The sequence below is a fragment of the Puma concolor genome, chromosome B2 (genome assembly GCF_028749965.1).
Source record: "Puma concolor isolate L17-30 chromosome B2, mPumCon1.1.hap2, whole genome shotgun sequence".
NCBI classification, from domain to species: Eukaryota; Metazoa; Chordata; class Mammalia; order Carnivora; family Felidae; genus Puma; species Puma concolor.
In genome coordinates, this window is record NC_141671.1 from 139,836,531 (window position 1) to 139,860,952 (window position 24,422).

The 24,422-nt window shown below is 39.7% G+C and overlaps 1 protein-coding gene and 1 long non-coding RNA gene across 3 annotated transcripts in view; one reads left to right on the top strand and one right to left on the bottom strand.

Annotated features, from left to right (window-relative positions):
- The window catches only part of LOC112862376 (uncharacterized), a 155,882-nt gene that overhangs the window by 34,810 nt on the left and 96,650 nt on the right, over nucleotides 1-24,422 (top strand). Inside the window, exon 3 of the long non-coding RNA XR_003223796.2 lies at nucleotides 12,651-12,714. This is a non-coding gene — a long non-coding RNA (uncharacterized LOC112862376). The remainder of the gene's footprint in view (nucleotides 1-12,650; nucleotides 12,715-24,422) is intronic.
- RGS17 (regulator of G protein signaling 17) overlaps nucleotides 1-24,422 on the bottom strand; it is a 95,982-nt gene that overhangs the window by 7,805 nt on the left and 63,755 nt on the right. For both annotated transcript variants that reach the window (XM_025925670.2, XM_025925669.2), the window contains exons 3-4: nucleotides 8,181-8,270; nucleotides 5,585-5,819 (exon numbers count right to left, since the gene is read on the bottom strand). In XM_025925670.2, coding sequence (XP_025781455.1) covers nucleotides 5,585-5,819; nucleotides 8,181-8,270 — 325 coding nt within the window. The remainder of the gene's footprint in view (nucleotides 1-5,584; nucleotides 5,820-8,180; nucleotides 8,271-24,422) is intronic.

A 24,422-nucleotide genomic window follows, 5' to 3' on the forward strand; every position in this document is an offset into this window, starting at 1 on the left:
TTCAAAGGGCAACACCTTTGGGATCAGAAGACCTTTGGGATCAGATAGATATAGTTCTGATGCCCTACAACAGTTGTTCCTCTCTTTGAGAGTCCATTTCTTTTGCTGTAAGATGGCGCCCTCTGTCCTAGGGGCTAAAGGATTCTTGTGAGACTCATTCAATTATGTATGTGAGACCATTTTGTCAATAACAAAATGTAAGCCCAATGTAAAGTGGTATTAGTAATAATAATGATGGACCATATCATGACACTTTTTTGATCAGTGTCTTCAGACTTTGTATCAACTTGAATTTTACCTACTCAGAGTGACCTTACCTTACAACCCCTATTCTAAACTATACTATTGACCTCCACACCCATCATAATGTTTATTACAGTTTTTAGTTACTTGCTTTTGACATGATTTGTCTGTCTTCCTAAAATGTAAGCTCCATAAATAGGACAGGCCAATGTTTTCCTCATTCACTAACATATTCCCAACATCTAGCCCAGTACCTGGCTCATAGGGAAAAGTTAAATATGTTCTGAATGATAATATTCATGCCCAAAGAAATGAATCTAGGAAAATACAAAATGAGTCCTGTTTAGAAAAACTAATTCACTGAAGTTCTAAATTCACATAATTTTGCTTGAAGAGGCATATACCTGCACACAGAGAAGCCACATATCTATCACATGTGCATCATTTTTAGATAATTTAGGAATTTAAATAGGTTTACTGCTTTTTTTCTCTCAGAGAGCAACTGGAAATTCAGGATGAAATCAGAAGCAGCAAATAACCCCTACCACTAGTCAGATGCCCGTGGGAGAGAGCCAGAAAGTCAGAGATTTAGCCAGTTTCTGAACTTTTTCTATGCTATTTTTCTACAAAATGAGGAAGATGAGGTCAGAGAGCACTGAAGTGAGTTGCTTAGTGTCACAAGGATGGTAAGTAGTAGCAGACCTGGATTACGGCCTAGGTTAAGGATAATGCCATCACTAAAGAGATTTGTAAAAAACTGATGGCACATAGTTTTCTTCAATTCAGATGTCTTACATGTGTTGATGATTTATAGTTATGTATTCACTCAATAGCTCAATGCTGTTTATGGTAGGTAATAGCTTTCAAATAGACTTTTAAAAAAAGATTTTATTTTTTGCGTAACCTCTACACCCAATATGGGGCTCAAACTCATAACCTCGAGATCAAGAGTTGCAGGTGTATCTACCAACTGAGCAAGCCAGGCACCCCAAATAGACTTTTTATTAAAGTTGTTTATTTTGCTGGGTTTGTCTTTTTGATGTTTAATAAATATAAGCTGCTATAAGTATCTGCAATCTGCAGCAAGGTTAATATTAAATTATTCCTTACTGCTCCCATTTATTTTTTCTTTGAGAACATCACATTAAAAATTTACTGTTGAAAAATGCTATTTACTCATTTTTTTAAATTTAAAATTTAGCCCTTTCCCCTCTTGAGATGTATGCTATACCAAGAAATGGGAGTTAAATTGTCTCCTGATTGCAAACATCTACTTAAAACATAATGCTCAAATCATTAAAATGCATAAAAATGTAATTTTTATTAAAATAAAAAATGTAATTTCAAGCACACTGGCTTAAGAAAAAAAATATATATATATATCCCCCCCACCGAAGAATGTAGATTTCTCTACATTTAACAAAGAGGAGCATGATAACTCAATCAAATTAAGGTTAAATGAGAGTCTAGTGAAGAAAAATGAGTTTCTAGTTAAGAATCGAATCCTAACAATTTTTAGTTATTTAGTCATTATTTTATAAATGATTCAAATATTCATGTTATTTAAGAATATTTTGAGGGGCGCTTGGGTGTAGCTCAGTTGGTTAAGCATCCTATTCAATTTCTGCTCAGGACATGATCTCGCGTGCCGTTCGTGAGATCGAGCCCGGCATTGAGCTCTGCGCTGATAGCATGGAGCCTGCTTGGGATTCTGTCTCCTCTGCTCCCTTCCCCCCTCACATATGATGTCTCTCTCGCTCTCAAAATAAATAAAAAACATAGTTTGAATAAGTACAAACAGTTACAGAATTCCAGAGGTGGAACAGCCTGGTTATCTAGCCCCCAAATGGGAAATAGATCCCAACTCCCAATTGGTCAGTTATGGCTGCTTTGAATATTGTGTTGAGGGGATTCTCAGGTTGAATCTGGCTTTAACAGTAAGAACCAGGATCGATTAGCCGTGTCATTTGGTGGAGAGAATGAAGTAGTGGTGTAAGAGCTTCCCAGCTGTCATTCTGGATTTGGTTTACTATTCTCTGTGTCCCTTTTTATCTTTATTTTTGTAAACAAATCAACTGATTAATGAATCATTGAAGTGAACTAATTTATCCCAGGCCGCACAATTAGGATGAAGCAGAGTCAGAACCAGAATCCCACGCACTTGAATGAGGAGTTCAGTGTCCTTACTGCTATATAGTCAGGGCTCCCTTGATGTGGCATGTGTTCTCTCCAGGGTTGGAAAACAAAACTCAAAGGGTGATAGCTCAGTATCATCAGTTATTAATGTATTGTGGCTGATTAGAGATTGAGAAGTTTTTGCACAGAAAGGTCAGTGAGACATAATAGTTTAGAAATGGCTCTGCAGTAGCTAGAAAGTGCACGTCATGCTCTAAGTGTATCAGTGACTCAGGTCATGGTTCAAGAATAAATATATCTATACCTTGGCTTGAAATATAACCTTTAAACAATTATCTTTTATAACTGCAAATACCTACTTTTGGTTTGTTTTTGCTGCTAAACAATGATCAAGTGTAATTATTATGTCGAGAGAAGAACAGTCTGTTGGCTAAACGAGGTACTGAACACTCTCCAATAATTTAGATCCTGTGTCAAGAGTCATTTAGAAGTCAACACATAAGTACCAAAATGATAAAAATTTGAATTTCGCTTCTGCCTTTCTGTGTAGTGTTTAGGGGATATTCAAGAGTGGGTAATGGCCCAAATATAGATAGACAAAGGAGAAAAAAATACATGGCTGTTATACTAAATATTAGTCCATGTAATTTAGGAAAATTATCTTGATCAGGAAATAATATTTTAATGACTTTCGTGAAACTCATCTTTAAAATGAAGATATTAGGGTAAAACAAAATTCCATTATTTTTGAAAAAAGAATGAAAACTGAATAGTTTATATGTGAGTAATCAACAACTAAGATAGCTTTAAACTATAGCCCAAAGAAGAATTAATTTTGTGAAAATTGTGTATTTTACAAAACTCCATTAATCAGTGACATCTGAAAATCAGGACTGTGAAGACAATGGGCAAGTGTTTCCTATAAAAATTAAAAGCTAGCCAATAGAGACTGTAAAGGAATTACATGTACTTAATAACTGAGAATATTTTTTTCTACCAACATTATTTTAAATTTTTTTTTTTCAACGCTTATTTATTTTTGGGACAGAGAGAGACAGAGCATGAACGGGCGAGGGGCAGAGAGAGAGGGAGACACAGAATCGGAAACAGGCTCCAGGCTCTGAGCCATCAGCCCAGAGCCCAACGCGGGGCTCGAACTCACGGACCGTGAGATCGTGACCTGGTTGAAGTCGGACGCTTAACCGACTGCGCCACCCAGGCGCCCCCTACCAACATTATTTTAAAATAGAACACCATCGGGGGCGCCTGGGTGGGTGGCTCAGTCGGTTGAGCGTCTGACTTCGGCTCAGGTCATGATCTCACGGCTTGTGAGTTCGAGCCCCATGTCGGGTTCTGTGCTGACAGCTCGGAGCCTGGAGCCTGCTTTGGATTCTGTGTCTCCCTCTCTCTCTGCCCCTCCCCTGCTCGTGCTCTGTCTCTCTCTCTCTCAAAAATGAATAAATATTCAAAAAAATTTTAAACAAAAAATAGAACACCATCATAAATAGTGCAAAGAATGAACCAGATAATCAAGACATTTAGCATTTTCAGATGATACATATTATATATTTTGGGGAAAGAAATGGGCTAGATAATCTTCCCAAACACTAATTACAGGCAAGAGAAGCACATTTTCAGGCACAATTGGATCCTTTGATATATCTGCCATGTAATGCAATATTAAAATAAAAATGAGAATGAAATTAATATGCTAATAAAATCCACATAGAACTGGTTAGATGCTGAGGTTCTAGATAGACCAGAAACCTGAAGAATGTACTTCTGGGATATAGAAGTATAATGGTGTTAGAACCACAATGTGGCATCAGTAATAAATGTATTGAGGCTACAGAAAAAATTCTCGCCACCTTGTTTCTCTGAATACTTTTTCTATGTTGATGCAGGAAATAAAGAAAAAAAGTAGGAAAATCTTTGTGTATCCAATTCCAGGTTCCTCATTTTGTAGAGACAATACTATTGGAGTAGTCTGGAATACCAACGGCAATTATAACCTAACTAACAAATTTTTAAAAACTGACTTAGGTATATACCTCATTAGAAGTGAAATGGTTTATATAGCACTCCAAACATAGAGATTATAAAGTAGACACTGATTCATTTTATAGATTTCAAGGTGAGGAGTGGAAGGCAGGTGGGGGCCACATCCCAGGTTGGGTGAGGCATCGATAAGCACAATTTCTAGGGGACTCTATAAATGTCTGTGTGCACAGGAGAGGAGTGTGGAGCAGAAGGTACCCGGTCAGGATGTTTAAATGCACAGAGACAGAAAAGACAGAAGGTGGTGTGGAGAAAAGAAGGCCTTCTGGGAACCTCTCAATTCAAATGCGTACCTCGGAAGTCTGTCACCCCATACTCCTGAGGCCTGGCTACACTACTAACCCGTCCCTCATCAATCCCTCCCTGCTTTAAACTCTGGAAGCTGGAACATTTCTCAGGAGCAAATTGATTTTTTACAGAGTTAACGGAAAAGTGTTCATTTGGTTGCCTGAAATGTCCCCTCTATTAGGTACATTTTGGCAATGGCAAAACTAGGATAACTAGAATAAGTAAAAGAATTGCTATTACCATCTCTCCCCAAAGAATATTAAAGGGTCAAGGCCCATTCTTCAATTCTGCAACAATTCTATCATAAACATCAACAAACATGGCAGCTTTTGTTTTGTTTTGTTTTTACAGCTCCTATTACAGAAGTCTTCAAACTAGTATGCGTGTGGAAAGCTTGTTAAAAGTCCAGATTCCTGGGCTCTATATCCAAAAATTCAGATTCAGTGGTCCTGGGTAGGCCTCGAGTATTTGCTTTTCAAACAAATGCTCCAGGTGATTCTCATACAGGAGATCTGGGGACCACACTTTGAGAAAGACTTCCCCACAGTAAACTCTTCTTTTCCACTTTAGCATAAGTCACTGTATAAAGCAAATTGTGTCTAACAGGCTTCCTAATGTTAGTTCTGAAAAGCAAGTAGCCTACCACACGATTCAGCCAGAGATAAATGATCAAAGCATAGAGGGGAAACCTAGTCTTCAAACCTATTCAGGTAGATTCTCAGAGTGGAATCTAAATTATGTGTCCAGGGAAGCCTTGGAGCCTGTCCACACCCCATGCATCACCCAACTTGGACAGAGGTCCCCTCGGGTTCATCCTTGGTTTTAGGAAGCCCACATCAATTATTTTCCGGATGTTTACCTCTTTTGGTGATAGTATAGAAATGTAATCTTCATATATCATTCTGGCCTTTTCTTCAATTACTTTTTTGTTCTGCTCTTTCTTTAAGTCTTCACACGCAAGCCAGAAAAGTAGGTTCTCTTCGCTGTATTCTGTTCGGAGAAACTCTCTGAAAAGGTTTCTTCCTGCTGGGGCCTTCATCATCTTGTCAAAATTTTGAGACCAGGACAACACTTCATCTGAAGTGGGGTTTTGGCTGCAAAGACAGAATTGGGCCATTACCAAAGGCAGCTTTGACCGAAGAATGCTTAGCCTAGGAAGATAGAAATTACTATTCACTTGCTGCCATCTAGTGCTCATTTCCCATCAGTTCGGCCTGGTCTGGGAATCACCCGCCAGGACTAGGCTAGTTATTTCTGGGTATTAAGAAAAATTCATTTAGGCACAAGTGTGTGTTAGGGAGCTAAGCATTCAAATAGCAAGGGGCAACACACACTATGCACATTATCATCATAAATTCCTAAGGAAGCCTGGAAATGTTCAAATCTTAATGCATTACAAATTGATAAAGACAGCCTATGTGTTACTTTGAAGGGCAAGTTGAACTTTTTGTTTGCATCTGATACAGATTTTAATTTTAAAAAGCCATAAGGCATAGTTTCTCTTTTCCTTTCTGGTAGCTACTTTTTCATTTGTCACTAAATCTAAAGTAAGAATGTATCGTGTGCACTAGTCACACATTTTCCTAAGCTTTAATAGTTACTCTATGAAATGTTATGAATGAATTATTACCATGAATGGAGTTATTAGAGTTAAAAAGGACAGGGCCTTTATAATGACACTGAGGGCTTTCTAGATATTTATATTCAAGTTTTCAGTGGCCGTGTTCATTCAGAAACCACCATTTATCACTCCTTTGGTATACATCAAAGAAATGGAAAGAAGCAGCTTGGGAGATTCTTATGGTTAACTTGATCCTGATCTTGCTTTCTTATCCATTGGTTTATTTAAGAATTTTCTAACCTCATAAAGTTAGAAATAGAACTACCCTAAGATCCAGCAATTGCACTACTAGGTATTTACCCAAAGAATACAAAAATACTAATTCAAAGGGATACATGCACCCTGATATTTATAGCAGGATTATCTACAATGGCCAAGTTATGGAAACAACCCAACTGTCCATCGCCTGAAGAATGGGTAAGGAAGATATGATATATATATATATATATATATATATATATATATATAATGGAATATGACTCAGCCATAAAAAGGATGAAATCTTGCCATTCTGCAATGACATGGACAGAGCTAGAGAGTATTATGCTAAGTGAAATAAGTCAGAGAAATATAAAAACGATATAATTCAACTCATAATATGGAATTTAAGAAACAAAACAAATGAGAAAGGGGGGGGGGAAGAGACAGGCAAACTAAGACACAGACTCTTAACTATGGAGAATGAATTGATGGTTACCAGAAGGAAGGTGGGTGGTGGGGGGATGGTTTAAGTAGGTGGTGGGATTAAGGAATGCACTAATCATGATGGGTATTATATTGTATACCTGAAACTAATATTACACTATATGTTAACCAACTGGAATTTAAATAAAAACTTTAAGAAAAAAAAGAAAAAAAAAAAGAATTCTCCAACCTGAAATAATTTGGTCAGAGAAGTACCTGTATTTTCTTTTTTCTTATTTTTTTCTGATCAAGTATTTTAAGTAGATTTGCTACTATTCCAAAATGTCTGAACTTCCTCTTTTATTTAAAAGAAATTTAAAGGTGGGGGCGCGCCTGGGTGGCTCAGTTGGTTGGGCATCCGACTTCGACTCAGGCCATGATCTCACAGTTCCTGGGTTTGAGCCCCGCGTCAGGCTCTGTGCTGACAGCTCAGAGCCTGGAGTCTGCTTTGGATTCTGTGTCTCCTTCTCTCTCTCTCTGACCCTCCTCCACTCATGCTCTGTGTCTCTCTCTCTCTCTCTCAAGAATAAATAAACATTAAAAAAAATTTTTTTTTAATTTAAAGGTGTTAAAATTACCATGGAGCATCAACATTAAAATTTTCTAAGAAGAAAAAGAAAGCACCTATAATTATATGACTAATCTGCTTAGATTTTAATTTTATTCTGTAGATACTGCAATGAGAAGTTGATTCTCATTTTGGAGAAAATACTTGGTTAGAGTCTGTTCTGATGGAAATGGGACCAGGGACTAACTGGGTGCCCTTTCTGACCAACTTAGGTAGTTACATATGTTTTTGTGTCTGTTTTAGACTTTCCCCTGATAGAGAGAAAAACTTAGAAAAAATATTCATAGAAAAGGCAGGTAAAGAATTAGGGCCAACGGGGGCTATTGCACATTAATAATCATTACTTTTTGAAAGAGAAAGATAAACTGAGGCAGTGTGTTCACTGATAGCTTAACACTGATAATAGAAAAACCTGATTAAAAGCAATTACCATCACAAAATAAGATCTCCCAGGCTGAGATGGTGTGCATTCCACAAAACCATCTGGAGGAGTACCAGGACTCAAGAGCTCACACCTCAGCACTGAGTAGATGTGAACAGTGTACCAAAACAAGACACAATTACCAGGTGAACCCCACTCACCTTTCCTCTAGGACCTGGATGCTCTCCATTTTGGTGGTATGTGTGGGTCTTCCTGCATTTTCTCCTCTTTCTTCATTCCTAACAGTGAGGCTGCAAGGTAGTATAACACTTTAGTGTGTCTAGGGAAAACCAGTTAGTTAAAGAAAAGAAAAAAAAATTCCAGGAAAGGATTTTGCAGAAGAATTTTATCTTCAACAATGTGAGAATATATAAAGCACAAGAAGAGTGATACCATTTTGAAATGATGGGTGAGCCTATGTTGACGAAAGGAATCAAAATGATTTAATAAAATTTATTAATGATTTAATAAATTTATAATAATTTATAAATAAATTTTATAATAAATTTATAAATGATTTAATAAAATAATGAAGTAAATAATAATCTCAAAAATGGATTCTGTTCTACATTCTGACTTCATCCTTACATAATTTGAATTACTTAACATCTCTAAGGTACTCACGTGATTATATGCTTTAATATTCGATAGATATCATGATGTTACTCTTTGGAGTAACATCATTTTGACTTTTGCTTGGTTCTATTCCTAGTTTGTTTTCCATTTATTTTCCCCCACTGATAGCTAAAAATATAAAATGTTTCAGATTCTAAAACAAAATTTGCTAAAATCACATTGTCATTTTCTGCACCCCGGGTTTTCTGTCCCTGACACTGTCAATCCTCCATCCACTCAAGTTTGAACCACTGGGTTTGTATTTGACTTTGTCTTTGCCCTTTCCTCCCATTTAGTCAATCTTCAATGTCTTGGGAGGGACAGGGCAGTCACTCTGAGGGTTTGGGTCAGAGAGCACTGGGCCTCTGGGTCTCTGGGATGTCAATTTGAAAATATTGCAGGATTGCAGGAGCTAGGATAATCCCATGGGCTTTAGTAACCCAGAACAAGAGGATTCAGATAAACTGCAGCTAAGCAGCACTATAGGGTAGAACACTCAAGGTTCTCGGTGTAGACCAGACATAACAAGGGAGGTTATGGGTGATACTAAGAGGCAGGATGGTTGGGATGACTCAGTGTCCTCGGAAAGTCAACCCACTGAATTAAACTGATCCCTCTGTCTGAAACCCAGGAAGCCTCATGGGAGCCCGTCAGAGAGTAAAAGTTCAGACAACAGGTCTTTCATTTGTTCATACATTTATTCCACGAGGAGTAATGGGAACTATTATTTCCTAGTGCCTGTTATGTGCCAGGCACTGTCTTTGTCTCTTTGGTTTTATCGTCCCCATTTTGTAGATGAGCAAAGTGAGCCACAGAACTGTCTCCTAGGTTGGCTCAACGTCGGACACTAAATATGTTGTATGGTTGGAATTTGAACCCAATTCCCACACACCTCTGTAATCCTTATTGAGTACCTATTAAAAACCATGCTCGGGATGCCTGCGTGGCTCAGTCGGTTAAGCGTTGGACTCTGACTCAGGTCATGATTAAGCATCCGACTTTGGCTCAGGTCATGGTCTCGCGGTTTGTGAGTTCAAGCCCCACATGGGGCTCTAAGCTGACAGCTCAGAGCCTGGAGCCTGCTTCAGATTCTGTGTCTCCCTCTCTCTCTGCCCCTCCCCCACTTGTGCTCGCTCTCGCTCTCTCTCAAAAATAAACATTTAAAAATTTTTTTAAAAAACATGCTTTCTGATAGGCACTGAGGCAATATACTACTTGTGTGAATGCAGAAAAGGGACACTAAATATGGTTGTGGTGGAAATAAGGAGGTTCGTGGGAGAAGGATTACAACAAACCGTTAGTCTTAATCTGGAAAGTCTGGTAACAGAAGTGGAGACATTGTCTCATTAATTCATTCATTCTGACGGGGCAAGGGTAAGGAAAGAGAGAATGTTGCAAAGGGCAGAATCTATGGCAGAGGGGCCAATGTGGAACTGAAAGAGACTAGATGGGAAGGGGAAAGCGGACTACCTGGAGAAAAGAGAATGCAGTGGGAACTTCTGGGGAGCAGAAACTAGAGCTGATTGTTACTTAAACACACAGCAAACTGACTAGTGCTCCGCAGGGAGAAAGCGGTTCCAGGGTGAGAACCCTCAAAGCCTTCAGTGTGGAGCAGCCATGGGGAAAACAGTGAGTTGGGAATCAGAGAGAGCGGCACAGTCATTTAGGTCTCTGCCTGTGGGATCTGTGAATGTGTCTGCAGCTTGAGGTAGCCTAGAACCCTCAGCCCTCCATGTAGCAACATGTGTAGGTCAGGGATGCATTTGAGAGGAGATCCATTAGCTTCTCAAAGCATCTTTGAGGAGGAGTGCTTCTCTGGAATTTGACATATTTCTAGTAATTATGGGAAATTGGGTGGGAGGAGGTAGGAATACACTTGACAATATCCTGTGAAATTTCCTGGGAGAAATTCATGATGCCAAATATATAAAATATACAAGATTTTTGTAAATTCTAAAAAGACCATACTTAAATAGATTAATACTCATTCTGCCAAGCTTTACTGAGCTTATATGTGTATGCGTACACACACCATAAACAGACCAGAAAATGAGCATGCTTTCACTGATTCAATAATAACCCACCTGAGAATGTATTTCTGTTACATTTCCACAGTGTCCCACAGAGTGTGCCACACAAATGCAGCTATACTTTACACAACATCTCAGGGGAAAAAAAAAATGTTCTCCATGGTCTCTTTGCTGTAAGAGTAACAAATCTGGAATCTGCATGCATGACTCACAAGTTTCTGAACATGAATTCTGGCTCTTCTATCTGTTTCTGTGATATTTACAAACATCCCAAATGCCACCATATTAGAGTGATCATCCTGAAATATTGGGTTGTTTACATTTTTCATTTCTGCAGATGGTAAAATATGGACACACATTTGTACTAAAACTGCTTATAACAGATATTCAATAAGTGCTTAACTGTTCACCGTTTGCTCTGTTTCTTGATCTGATATTGGATACAACACTGCCCTGGAGAAAGAAACTGACATTTAGCAATTGTCAAGTGTCCTTTTAATTGACTTTGCTTTACAACCATTCTTAAAAAGTTGGCTTCAGGGGCGCCTGGGTGGCGCAGTCGGTTAAGCGTCCGACTTCAGCCAGGTCACGATCTCGCGGTCCGTGGGTTCGAGCCCCGCGTCAGGCTCTGGGCTGACAGCTCAGAGCCTGGAGCCTGTTTCCGATTCTGTGTCTTCCTCTCTCTCTGCCCCTCCCCCGTTCATGCTCTGTCTCTCTCTGTCCCAAAAATAAATAAACATTGAAAAAAAAAAAATTAAAAAAAAAAAAAGTTGGCTTCAAAGTCCCAATTATCAAGAACCACTGATAATGCCACTTTATGATGAAGAGAAATGGATAAAATGATAAAGGAGCAGGTACTAGACTGTTTACCATCTATGCCTTAGGAATGACTAATGTCTGTCCTGACTTATTTGATCTTGCTCTAAGTAGCATAGTAGAGGGTTTTTTTTTAAGGTGATAAAGGACAGGAAATATTTGCTCTACATCAACATATATACATAGTACATGTGCTTGAGAAAAGCTCTAAAAGTAAATCAAGCTTAACAGTTGTGAGGGGTCATGTGGAGACATGTTTTTTTCACTTTGACAATGTTTGTAACACTCTTAACTAACATTTCAGCTTTTTAAACAACTAAAGCCATAAAGATAACAGAATGCATGTACAATGCTCACCGGGGGGGTCTTGGTCAAAGTTGAAATATTTTATAGAAGATAGTGCCAGTAATCTAGGCTAAGTATACTAAAATTAGCATTGAATTAAAAAAAAATTTTTAATGTTTATTTTTGAGAGAGACAGAGTGCAAGCAGAGGAGGGGAAGAGAGAGAGGGAGACACAGAATCCAAAGCAGGCTCCAGGCTCTGAGCTCTCCGCACAGGGACCGATGCAGGGCTGGAACTCATGATCCACAAGATCATGATCTGAGCGGAAGTCGGACACTTAACTGACTGAGCCACCCAGACACCCCACTAAAATAAGCATTTAAAATCCCATTAGAAATTTTCTAGAATGGTCATTTTTGAGAAGCGAGAAATACATGTGGTATATTTCAGAAAATAAGGATGTATACCTTCTTTGTGTGTGGGGTTTTTGTTTACAGGGGAGTTGGGCTAGTGGGGTGCAGAAAACATTACCAGCTGCCCATTATAGAGCCTACCTACTGATTCATCATCATGGATATGTGCAGGGCCTATTTTGGAAGACAGTCTACTTTTGTAAGAAAAACAATTGGTTCTTAGGGAGAGCCCTTGAAATGACTGCAAATAAGATGAAAACTTTGCAGTAGCCATGGTAACTCTAGGATAGAGGCTGATCACAAAACCACATATATTTACACAAAAACTCAACTGAGAAATCAATTTGATGCTTGAATTTAATTCACTATGACATCAAGGCTCAAGAAAGATCCAGTGTAATTGGTAACTGCAGATACTACTCAATATTTTAATATTCTTACATTAAATCCATTTTTCTTTTTTATTTAACAGCTTCTGCCTCACATTTGCCAGTGCAAAATGGAACCAATATCCTTTGGACTCTGAAAAAGAATTGGTAGGTTATTCTTTAAATGCTTCATTTTTTTTTTCTCTCTCCATAAAAATACCATGGTAAAATAATAGTACAGCTCTATTTGGGAATCAACAACAATTTATAAATATGTATGAGACAGCTGGTCCATGCAATGTTGCCTGGGTTGGAAATTCAAGATGAATAAGACAGAGTCTCTGAAACTGAAAGGTTCTGACAGGTAAATAAGCATCACACAGCGCTGCAGTGAGAGCTAAAATAGTGGTATGCATCCACCGGTCCTTAGGTAGTTACAGTATCTGCACACTCCTGCAGGGGAGAATGGAGAGAGGCTTTGCAGAGGAGGTAATGATTAGACTGAGCTGACCAAAGAGCAGGTGTTTCAGAGGGAGACCTGGGCAAAGGGAATTAATTCCAAGCAGAGGGGGACTGTCACACCTGCGAGGCTGAGAGCTGTAAAAAGTCATGATATGGATGAAGGGCCCAAATGGGCAGATTAGATGTTTCAGGGTGGGAGTGATAAATCAGAACAGGCAGTGAGGTGTGCTTATGGAATGGGGCAAGAAGGCAATGACGTGCTCTCTGAATGTAGACTATACCTCCTTTACAATGATTTTGGTTTTCCATGCTTTATTTTCCTTCACTCGTAATGGGGATAGGGTTAAGAGCCACTATACAAGGTTGTAGAGCAAAGACTAAAAACTTGAGACAAAAAGGCAAATTATCACACGTGCTTAATTATTAAATGGAAGGGCAAATTAGCTGCATATTAAAATGACAAACCCTGGGGCGCCTGGGTGGCTCAGTCGGTTGAGCGTCTGACTTCGGCTCAGGTCACGATCTCACGGTCCGTGAGTTCGAGCCCCGCATCAGACTCTGTGCCGACAGCTCAGAGCCTGGAGCCTGCTTCAGATTCTGTGTCTCCCTCTCTCTCTGGCCCTCCCCCCATTCATGCTCTGTCTCTCTCTGTCTCAAAAATAAATAAATGTTAAAAATAAATAAATAAATAAAATGACAAACCCAAGTTTACCAAAGAGCTTTTAATTTCAACTTGAGGAAATAAAGCCTTATACTTTGCCATTATTGTAAAACACTTCCTCATACATGACCTGACTACTTCTTCCTCACAATAGTCCTGTAAGGTAAGCAGGGGATTTGTTATTAATCATTCCCATCTTATTTAAGAGCAAACAGTCCCCAGGGTTGATTTACACCATTCCCACGAGTAAGCCACATCAGGGCTGGCGTTGAACTCATGTCTTTTGACTTCTGGTCTCAGGTTCATCTTCACTATTCAATGCCACTTCTCTTTATATAAAAGAATTAATTGTGGTATTTTTGCCTTTTTAGTTATTTACAAAGACTGTTTGCTCTTACGTGTTTGGAAAAGGTAAAACTCTTATCACAAACCAGTTGACTGAGTTCACACGCCTCCTCCATAAGCACCGTCCACCACTATCGGGCTGTCGGGGTTATTGCCCAGAGGGCTAAATATATGGTAGATACTGGCAGGAAGCAACTTCTCAATTCCCTGGAATTTGAGATTACCAGGAAGGAGTTGTTACAGAGCATTTTCACAGCAAAGCCTCCACGAGGAGAATCTCCATGAGGAGATTCCACTCATGACCGCGAACTAGGTTTGCTATTGCAAAGAGCCCCCTGGGGGTACACCTTGCTCACATCGGCAGAGAAACTTTGAGAAGGGAGTGCAGAGAGGAGAAGAGCAGTGATGCGTTGCTTAGAAAAGACAAGACACGGAAGAAAAAAAGGCCCCAGAAGGTGGGGAAAGCAACCATATGCCATGCATAATTTCTCACATAGAAAAATCCAGTTAGAGTCAAACCCTTGACTTCAACCTTATCACTTTTATGTATACATTTTGATAAAACAAGTTGGTTTTTTGAATGGGTATGTGGGGATGGCAATGGTGGTTAAAAATTTGTGTCTGGAAATGTTATACAACAGTTGTCTAAAGAAACACCATTGCCTCTATAAATATCTCCCCTGCTTCTTATAATCATGTCTATAAATCCTATGACACATGAGAAATATAATCATGTGTAATAAAACAAGTATTTTATTTGGCTTAAGTTTTTCTTTCACAAACTTAAACCTCTCAAAGGTAAAATAATCAGCTGTTAAAAATCTGTCCACTAGATGGCTGTGTTGCCTTTATAAATGTAATTTTTAATCAAATCTGAATAAAAGAAAATGAAAAAAGTTTCTGGGAGTAATTACCCCTTATTTGGGGAAAAAAAAGGAGTTGATGGAGTTTTGATAATTATGTATTTCTAAGGAATTGGAGAAGAGTCATTCAAGTTTTCTGGGAGTGAAATAATCAAACTTGAAGGGGATAAATTTAATCTCGGGAGGTGTGCATAATGGCACCACGTTTTCTCTTTTGGCATTTAGAAAACGTTCTGGATATTCCCCAGCCTTAAGTCATTTGACTTAGGAACACTTTAGTCTTAAAAAAAAAAAAAAAAAAAAAGGCAGGCATAATCCTATTAACATTATAGATATCCATCCCAATAAATTGTTTGAAACTCTAATGTCTCTTGCTGCAGTAATATGGAACTGAGGTCATACATTCTTGGAACAAATTAATGTGACAAGGTTTCTAACTAGCAACAGGCAGGAAATTTCTTTCTTTCTTTTTTTTTTTTTTTTAATTTAATATTCTTTAAAGGAGCCATTGTGAGAGAAGACTCTCCGAACTATTTTATTTCAAGTTTGGGTTATGTGTAAACAATCATTTCTTCTTTTGATGCATGGAAACTGAAGAGAAATCTCTTTATCTACTCATCCCCTCTCTCTTTGCTACCAATTTCTCACTATACATGCTTCTGTTTGAAAAATGGGTTTGAAAGATCCCCTTTTTCCTTTGGTATTAAATTTTTTATTTCAAACTCCAAGCCAATTATTTTTAGGTTCATTGACACATCAGTTTGATTTAGAAGGCCAACTGCTGACAAGCTATTACATAGTTAAAATCTGGATCTATTACATAAAGTTTATGTTTAGCTTAAATAACCAAAGTTTCTTATTTGGTATAAACAGGTCTCTCCCCCTTCCCCCCCACCTTAAAATTAAGAGAAGTACAGGACTGGGGCACCTGGGTAGCTCAGTAGGTTAAGCATCCAACTCTTGGTTTTGGCTCAGGTTGTGATCTCGCAGTTCATGATCAAGCCCCACATCAGGCTCTGTACTGGCAGCATGGACCCTGCTTGGAATTTTCTGTTTTCCTCTCTCTGTCCCTCCCCCACTCACACGGTCTCTGTCTCTCTTAAAATAAATAAATAAACTTCAAAAAAAAGGCACTTTCCTTTATAAAAAAATGAGAAGTACAGCACTGAATATTTAGATGTTCTTTATATAATATCTCTTCCATTTCAGTTCTCACGTTGATTGAAATCCTATTTTAAGCTCTTCCTTCCACCCACTGTAATTTTTCCTGTAAGCCATAATTAAGTTAGTTGATGCTTCTGTGGGGAAGCAAATAGTCTTGGGTGTGAAAAGGCCAAATGGACCCCTATTTAGTTAGTAGACACTGTTATTAAAATGGCACGCAGTCATCTAAGTCCTTGAAAGCATCAGTTGAGTTGGAGCTCAAGCTTCTGGTTTCAGTTAACTTGTGTGCCTGTCATCCAAAGAAGAGTGAAAGAGTTAGAACTCTAGTAGTTGCTACTCAGAAAGACATCTGATGGCTGAGAGGGTCACTTACAATCCTCCATTCATCCCTCCCTTGGTATGTTCTAGTTACTGTGTGCATGAATATGTATGGGATGAGGTGGGAAGCATGCTTGAGAACAATTATGACTGAAGGCAATAATCCTGATCTGTGGGGAAATTTAGCTCCAGAATAGAATATCCCACTGTCTGGGAATCCTATGGCTGTGTAGTGCATGCTCCAGGAATGCTGAGTTGTACCTGTGCTGGTGAATGTGAGTGACATTTGGGGAAAAAGGACCAGGGATACAGAATGCAGGAACAGGCTCTCTTATATTTGCTGACAGTATGTGAATAGAAGTCGCAAGGCATACAGCGTTCAAATCCTACAAAGTCTGTTAATTTCCTTTCAGCCTGAGACTTGCAAGGGGGACAGAAGTAAAACATATCAATGAAGGATTATTCAGGAGGCCCCTAGAACGTACCGAAACCTAAACTCACTGATTTATGTGTGTTATTCATTACATCTTACAGATGAAGAAACTGAGGCTCAGACAAGTCACTTGCCAAAGGTTTCACAGTTGTATGTCATGGAACCAGGACCCATCTCGGTCTAATTCCAGCATTGCTCGTTTCTTCCCTACCCCATGTGGTCCCTTGTTAGTAGGCTTTATATGAGGAAGACACGTTAGAATTTGTATGTAATCTTTAAATATGGCAAGACGACATCTGTTTAGAAAAAAACACATGGAATTATCTTTCCACTCTTACAGAATTAGTCGATTAAAATAGCCCTGTACTTTTAAATAATCTATGTTGCTTTATAGAAAAAGTAGCAATGGCAGAAATTTGCTTTCTAGTTAGGAATCCATGCTTCCAGGCATGAAGTGAACATTGATAGTGTACTGACATCTGATACAGAGATATGGATTTCATAGCATTGGAACTTATAATATTTATATAACCCAATTAAGCAGACTATGATACAATAAATTTCATATTCACAAGAAGTGGATTTTATTGTTGTATCTGACAAGGAACAAGTAATTCCTGAATGACATCCTAAAATAGCAGGCATATTTTAATAGGTCTACCATGCCCACACCATGAAAAAGTGAACCAGATCTACAAGAAATAATAAAGGGTTTTAATGAGAGGAACAAAAATAAAGAGTGAATACTTGTTTCAATCAGATGTAACAGCTACCGCATTTTGTGGATAGGGTAGGGGTAGCAAACTTGTAACTGTGTGTTTTGTATTATTGCTCTGGGGAGGCTGGAGGAGAAGTTCTTTAAAAAAATTTTTTTTAACGTTTATTTATTATTATTGAGAGACACAGAGCGTGAGCAGGGGAGGGGTAGAGAGAGGGAGAGAACAGAATCTGAAATAGGCTCCAGGCTCTGAGCTGTCAGCACAGAGCCCGAGGCGGGGCTCGAACTCACAGACCGTGAGATCATGACCTGAGCCAAAGTCAGACGCCCAACCGACTGAGCCACTCAGGCGCCCCTGGAGGGGAAGTTCTTAAATATTGTCCAGAGAGTTAATAAATTTTGTCTGGATTTGAAAGTGCTGAATTCCCTAATGTTTTAGAAACTGAATAATTGTGCTTTGAGTCAAGAAGGGAATCCCAGCTTCCTTCAAATTGAACCTTCACCTTGAAAGATGAGGGTGCCTCCGGGCCTTTGAAGAGGAGTGTACTCCTTTTCTCCGTCTGCAGCTCTTCTCTCTAAATCCTTCTTCCTCGTGCACCTTCAAGAGAAGCAGGATCCTCACAGAGCTCACGGACCCACTCCCAGCTGGCCAGGTGACAAGATACTCCACGATTCTTATCCCACTGGACCTCCCCAGTGTGCTGTGCATCAGCAACATCGGTCAGTGTCTTGTCTGTGCGACTCGTCTCATGGCTTCTGTGCCAGCTTAGGGCTGTGTGTTTTGTGACACCCTCAGACAGTCTCTTCTCTGCGCTCTGTGCATGCAGAGTGCCACTGCTTTCTCTTTCAGTGTTGGAACTCCCCGAGGTGTTCCTCCTTAGCTCACAGCTTCATTCCACAGCCAACTCCTGGGGTGCCTTACACAGAGCTGGGCTCGCTCATCACATGCCCTGCCCTGACCACCCTCCTATTCTTGTGTCCTCTCATCTGATGGGGCCCCCATCAATCCAGCCCCTGGAGCAAGTGGAGTTATCTGTCCCTCCTGTTTCTCATCTATTGCAAATTCTTTTTTTTTTTTTTTATGTTTATTTATTTTTGAGAGAGAGCATGAGCAGCGGAAAGGCAGAGAGAGAGAGGGAGACACAGAATCTGAAGCAGGCTCCAGGCTCTGAGCTGTCAGCACAGAGCTCAACACGGGCCTCGAACTTGTGAATCTTGAGATCATAACCTAGGCTGTAGCTGGACACTTAACGGACTGAGTCAACCAGGTGCCCCTCGTCTAGTGTAAATTCTTGGCAGTACATCCAGTGTCTCTTGAATTGGTAAGCTCTCCAGTCCTTTTACATTATTATTATTATTATTATTATTATCATTATTATTATTTCTGAGAGAGACAGAGAGTGCACATGCAAGTGGGGAAGGGGTAGAGGGGAGAGAGAGAATCCCAAGCAGGCTCCACATTCAACAGGGAGCCTGATGTGGGACTCCATGTCACGACCCTGAAATCATGACCTGAGCTGAAATCAAGAATCGGAGGCTGTAAGAGAAAAAGAGAGATGGTGATTCTCTTGAATACAGAGAACAAACTGAGGTTGGCTCCAAGGGTGTCGGGTGGGGGGAAGGGCTAAACTGGTGATGGACATTAAGGAGGGCACTTGTTGGGATGAGCACGGGGCTTATATATAAGGGATGAATCACTAAATTCCACCCCTGAAATCATTATTACACTATATGTTAACTAACTTGGATTTAAATAAAATTAAAAAACAAAAAAGAGTCTGAGGCTTAACCAACAGACCCACCCAGGTGTCCCTTTTTAAAATCATCTCTTTATTTTGGGCTCCCAACATCTCTCACTGAGGCTATTACAAAATCTCCTAATATTCTCCTTGGTTTTTTTGTCTTGTTCTTCCATATATTTCCACTGCCTCCGGAAGGGTATACTTAACACGTGCAATAGACTGCGTCTCCTCCTTACTTAATAAACTTCAATCACGTCTTATATCCAAAAAAGTATCAAGTCCTAACTCCTTAATATGACACTAAAGGCATTTTATTGCTTGTCACTGCCTTTCGCTTCAGCCTTCTGTTTTGTCCTCTTCACTTTAGACCCTAGGAATACTAGAGTATTTGTGCTCTGTTCCAGAACCCTTACCCCTCTCTACGACCAATTACTACTAGTATGCTACCACTATTACTCCTAACACACACATGCACGTGTGCAAGAGAGAATGAAGGAAAATGGTGCGTAAGAAGAAACGTGATAGAAATCTAATAAGCATTACCTGCCCCACGATTACACAAAGGCCTGAGAGATTATGCCTATAGTTTTTAAAAATAATTTTTGTGATACATTTTCATAAGTCCAAATTCAATCCTGCATTTCACATCCTAGTATTAATTAAACACCTACTATGTGTCAAATAACATGCTACAAGCCAATTTATTTTTGGCTGTTTTCAAGTATGAAACAGTATATGTTTACAAAAATGTTCAGTGCCAACTGACTAATGTGAGCTTTTATGAATTCAACTATATACATCCACATAATAAATTTTAAAGTTATTAACCTAAAACAACAACAACAACAACAACAAAACACATGTTAAACAGGAGAATCACTAGTAGGAAAACCAGCAGAATGAGCTGGGGAGTCTACCTGGCCCTCCGTGTGTTCAGCTTTGTTCAGGGCGGTGGGAGGCATGGCCATAGGTATTAACAGCACTGACCCAATGCCAAGGTCATCCCAGAAGTCTGCCACATCCTGGCCCATCCAGACCCAGATGGCTCTCACCACATCACCACATACAGTGAGTCAGCTGAGATTCAAGAGATTCTCCCCGAGTCTGAACCTAAAACGACTTGAAGTCAACTGGGGTATCTGGGCCAGCATACCCCACTCATGTCCTTGCAGGGCCCTGTCCCAGAACGCACTCCCAACCTCTGTACCTAGAGTATCTTTTCTCCTGTCAGCCCCTGGGTTTCTTCACCAGAGTGAGGCTTCTCTCTCTCTCATTCTGAGGATACTTGTTTTCTTTGGAACTTCCTTTCCATGTCCCACACACTCTCCTGTGTTCTTCTGTAGCCCATTTCCCACAGGGCAAGACGGGGTGTAGGGGGGTGCTGGCATTCCTCTTCTGCATTCTCTGAGGTTTATGCCACCTGACTTTCCCCTTCCTCACCTGTCTGTATCCTCTTAAAAGCTCTGTGATTCCTTACCAGGCTCCTCACACCATAGACTCTCCTTCTTACTTACCCACCCCTTCAGGGAAATCATGCCACAGGTGTCCTCACAGGTGTCCCCAGCACTCAGGAGGACACTTCCTTCGTTCCTCACTGAATCGGCTATCCTTTTAAGCTGGCTCTTGCCTCCTTCTGACTTAATTTAACCTCCTTTCTCCAGCCCTTTTCTGGCTCATTCTTTCTATTCTTCTAAATGAGACTGGGCATAACATTTTCATCTATTATTTTGTCTTATACACATCCATCTTTCCACTGATGATCTAAACACTGCTACGTGATACTCAAAAAATATGCCTTTATAGTAAACACAGAGTCAAAAAGAGTACCAATGGTATGCCTTCAATGGAAAAGGATCGAGGTATTCTAATGCTGACGGTTTTCCAATACGCAGCCTTCTGGTCATATGTCACACAGACCTGGCGGAGGCAGTTTGAATACCAAGCTTTCTAGAGGGTGACCTTCCAGGTTCAACTGCTTCTTGAGAATTTATTCTCTGTTGATGAAGAGGCAGGGAGAATGTGGCGAAAGCTAAAGAAGTACAACTGTACGGGGCAATAATAGGCATTCGATAAATTGTAAATGAGAGAATTCACAAATGTGTGACATATAGATGGTCCATGGTCCTAATGTCCACTTTTTGGGTTTTTTGTGGCTATGGCCTGGGAAACCTGGGTTCATTTTAGTAGATGTCTTTTGATGGTGCAAGTTTAAGGTTTATGTAAGTCTAGAAACTGTTGAGGAAATTCACTACGCCATGGGGAGATGGAGTTTCAAAACTGTAGAAGTGTTTGTAAGCGATACTTTGGGGACTGGTTACAAGTACTTTGGAAATCCTAGGCACATAACTCAAGCTCCCACGTACCATGAATCAGGTCTGCGAGGGTGACAGGTAAAAGTGTTTATTCACTGGTGCCTCAGATGAAATGATTCACCTCACATGTGTTAGCAGATTTATTTCCAGGGGGTGGTTTCTTTACCATGGAGCAGACATGGATTTTGTTTTTCCTTTTGAAAAATAACCTCTGGCTTTTAAAGCATGCACCGTAGTATTTTCATTGGCAGAGAGCTAACGTGTGACAGCATCAGGGTATAAAACAGGACATTATTTTTGGACCGTTCTGAATTACAGAGACTGTGGTACTAGCTAAAAATGGAGGGAGGGGCAACTGAAAACATGTTTATGAAGTGCTTAACATTTGCTTAGATGTAGCCCATGGTCTGGGAACTCTGGGAAATCATGTGTCCAAAAGGAAGATGATTTTAGCTTTCACAGGGCTCGCTAATTTCAGTCTGAGGGACAGTTTCTCCTGAGAAGAATGAAGAGTATCTGATGCAGTGGCCCAAATCTTGTAGGCAATACATAGTAGCGCATGAGATTGTGAATTTGATTTTGACAGTAGTGCATGAGATTCTGAATTCGACTTGGAAACTAAAAAGCTTTGGAAATGGTTCATATCAAACCTGGAAATGAAAAGTTTGGAAGTGTCACCTTCAAGTGGACGAAACAACAGACTGGATGTTAAATGACTTGAATTTTAGCCTTTCGTTAACTAATGAGCTTTGTGAGAGTAGGCAAGCCTTCAGTTTCCTTAGGTGGAACCTTAGAGACAGCATTTTCCAGACAGTTTTTTTTTTTTTTTTTTTTAACAGCCGTTTTTTTCTTTCAAACAAAAGCTTATACCTAAGTCTAATACGTAAAAGAGCTAAAGACAGAACCATCCCCTTGGAAACTGCCAAGAGGGGAGCCCAGGGCTGTGGCCAGAAATACTGTGGCCGCCAACTCCCCTGGAGCTATCCCCTTACTTCTACCAAACAGCCTGAGAAGTCATTAGGAAACTTTGGAGAGATAAGAGCTGAAGTCTCTTGAGTTCTGATTTTTTATGATTGAACATGGAAATCTGTCCCGCTTGATAGGACACCACCAGGAGCAACAAGGAATTAAAACAGGGATGGATTCACACCTAAAGACTTCTTTGCGGGGCACCTGGGTGGCTCAGTCGGTTAAGTGTCTGACTTCAGCTCAGGTCATGATCTTGCGGTCCGTGAGTTCGAGCCCCGCATTGGGCTCTGTGCTGACAGCTCAGACCCTGGAGCCTGCCTCGGATTCTGTGTCTCCCTCTCTCTCTATCTCTCCCCCACTCACACACTCTGTTTCTCTCTGTCTCTCAAAAATGAATAAATGTTAAAAAAAAAATTAAAGACTTCTTTGGAAAAAACAGTCGAGGTTATTTTACCATAACCTCTGATGTTAGGAGAGGGTTTGTGGGACAATTTGGACATTAGCTTTAAGCTCAAAATACATTTTGAAAGCTCTACCTTTCCATCTCCTTCTTGAGGCACCTTGCTTTCGTGAGCCCACAGCAGGTTGTACTTTGCAATGCACCTTCACAGGTGTTGTCTCCAGTGCACATGTGTGTGAAAGCCCTCACTGCCCCCTACTGTCCTGGAGACAGCAGTTCTGTGGGGGAGGAGCCCATATCTTTCAACGGTTTCTTTCCCATCAAGAAAAGGGAAGAGAGTAAACGACCTCTGTCTGAATCTTGATATAAATTAAGTTTTCACAGTGGTAGCCTTGAACCTTTAGACAGGAAGTCTTGACAAAACTCTCTCTCCTCCTGGTCAGGAACAACTTAGTCCCATGCATGGAAAGACTTGCAAATTTATATGCTGTTCATTTTATGGCCAAGACTAGACGTCCATGATTCTTTATGTAACACAGCTTACATGCTCTAAACCACATGCCCTTGTTTTCTCCTCTTGCAACGTAAGGCCGTGGGGAGAGAAGGGAAACAGACTGATTTGGGGACAGAAGTGGTTTCTTAAAAGCGACAGAGAACAGATCAGCTTAACAAGTCATTATGAATTAAGTCCCAACTTTTTAGGTTTTGGAAGGAAACTGGAAATATTCATCAATGTTGTACTTGATCTCTGTATCATCCCCCAACATAAAGCACAGTGGTAATTTTATTAAGACAGGAATAAGTTTAAAAATGGGAGAGGAGCTGACACTGATATATGAAAGAGAAATACAAATTTGAGGGAAATACTGTGTTGCTTAAAAAACTCATAATATGTAAGGCTAGGGTGAGGTATTTGTATTTATTACTAGATGCAGAAATTTATTTTCCTAGCATTCTATTTCCTTAAAAGGAGGTAAAACCAGCTACATGACAACTGCTCCTATTTACAAATGACAGTTCCTTCATATTTTGATTTCTAACTTTATTTTGGTCCCTAAATTAACATTTTTTAGTGTTTCTTTCTGTTCTGCTCCTCTGACCTAGCCTGGAAATTTTGAAGAACATTTCTTTCTTTTGTTTTCCACTCTAAGAAGGCTTTAACATTTTCTTTCCTTAAATTCAAAATATAAAAATAATGATATTTTTTAAATGCACATATTAAGGAAATTCTCATTTGCAATGAGATAACATTGTCACAATTAAAACTCATAATTCAAAGCAATTTAACTTTCATTTTTTTCAAGTTGTTTATGTTAGAAATTACCTATCATTTATCACATGTGGAAGACTTATAAATTTGTAGACTGTGTGTTTTATGGCTTAGACTGAGGCATCCGCGACTTATTACTCACAAACACAATTCTTGACAATTACACATTAGTCCAGAACTCATAGAGCCTCACAGAGCGCTCATCCAATGCGCCAAGTG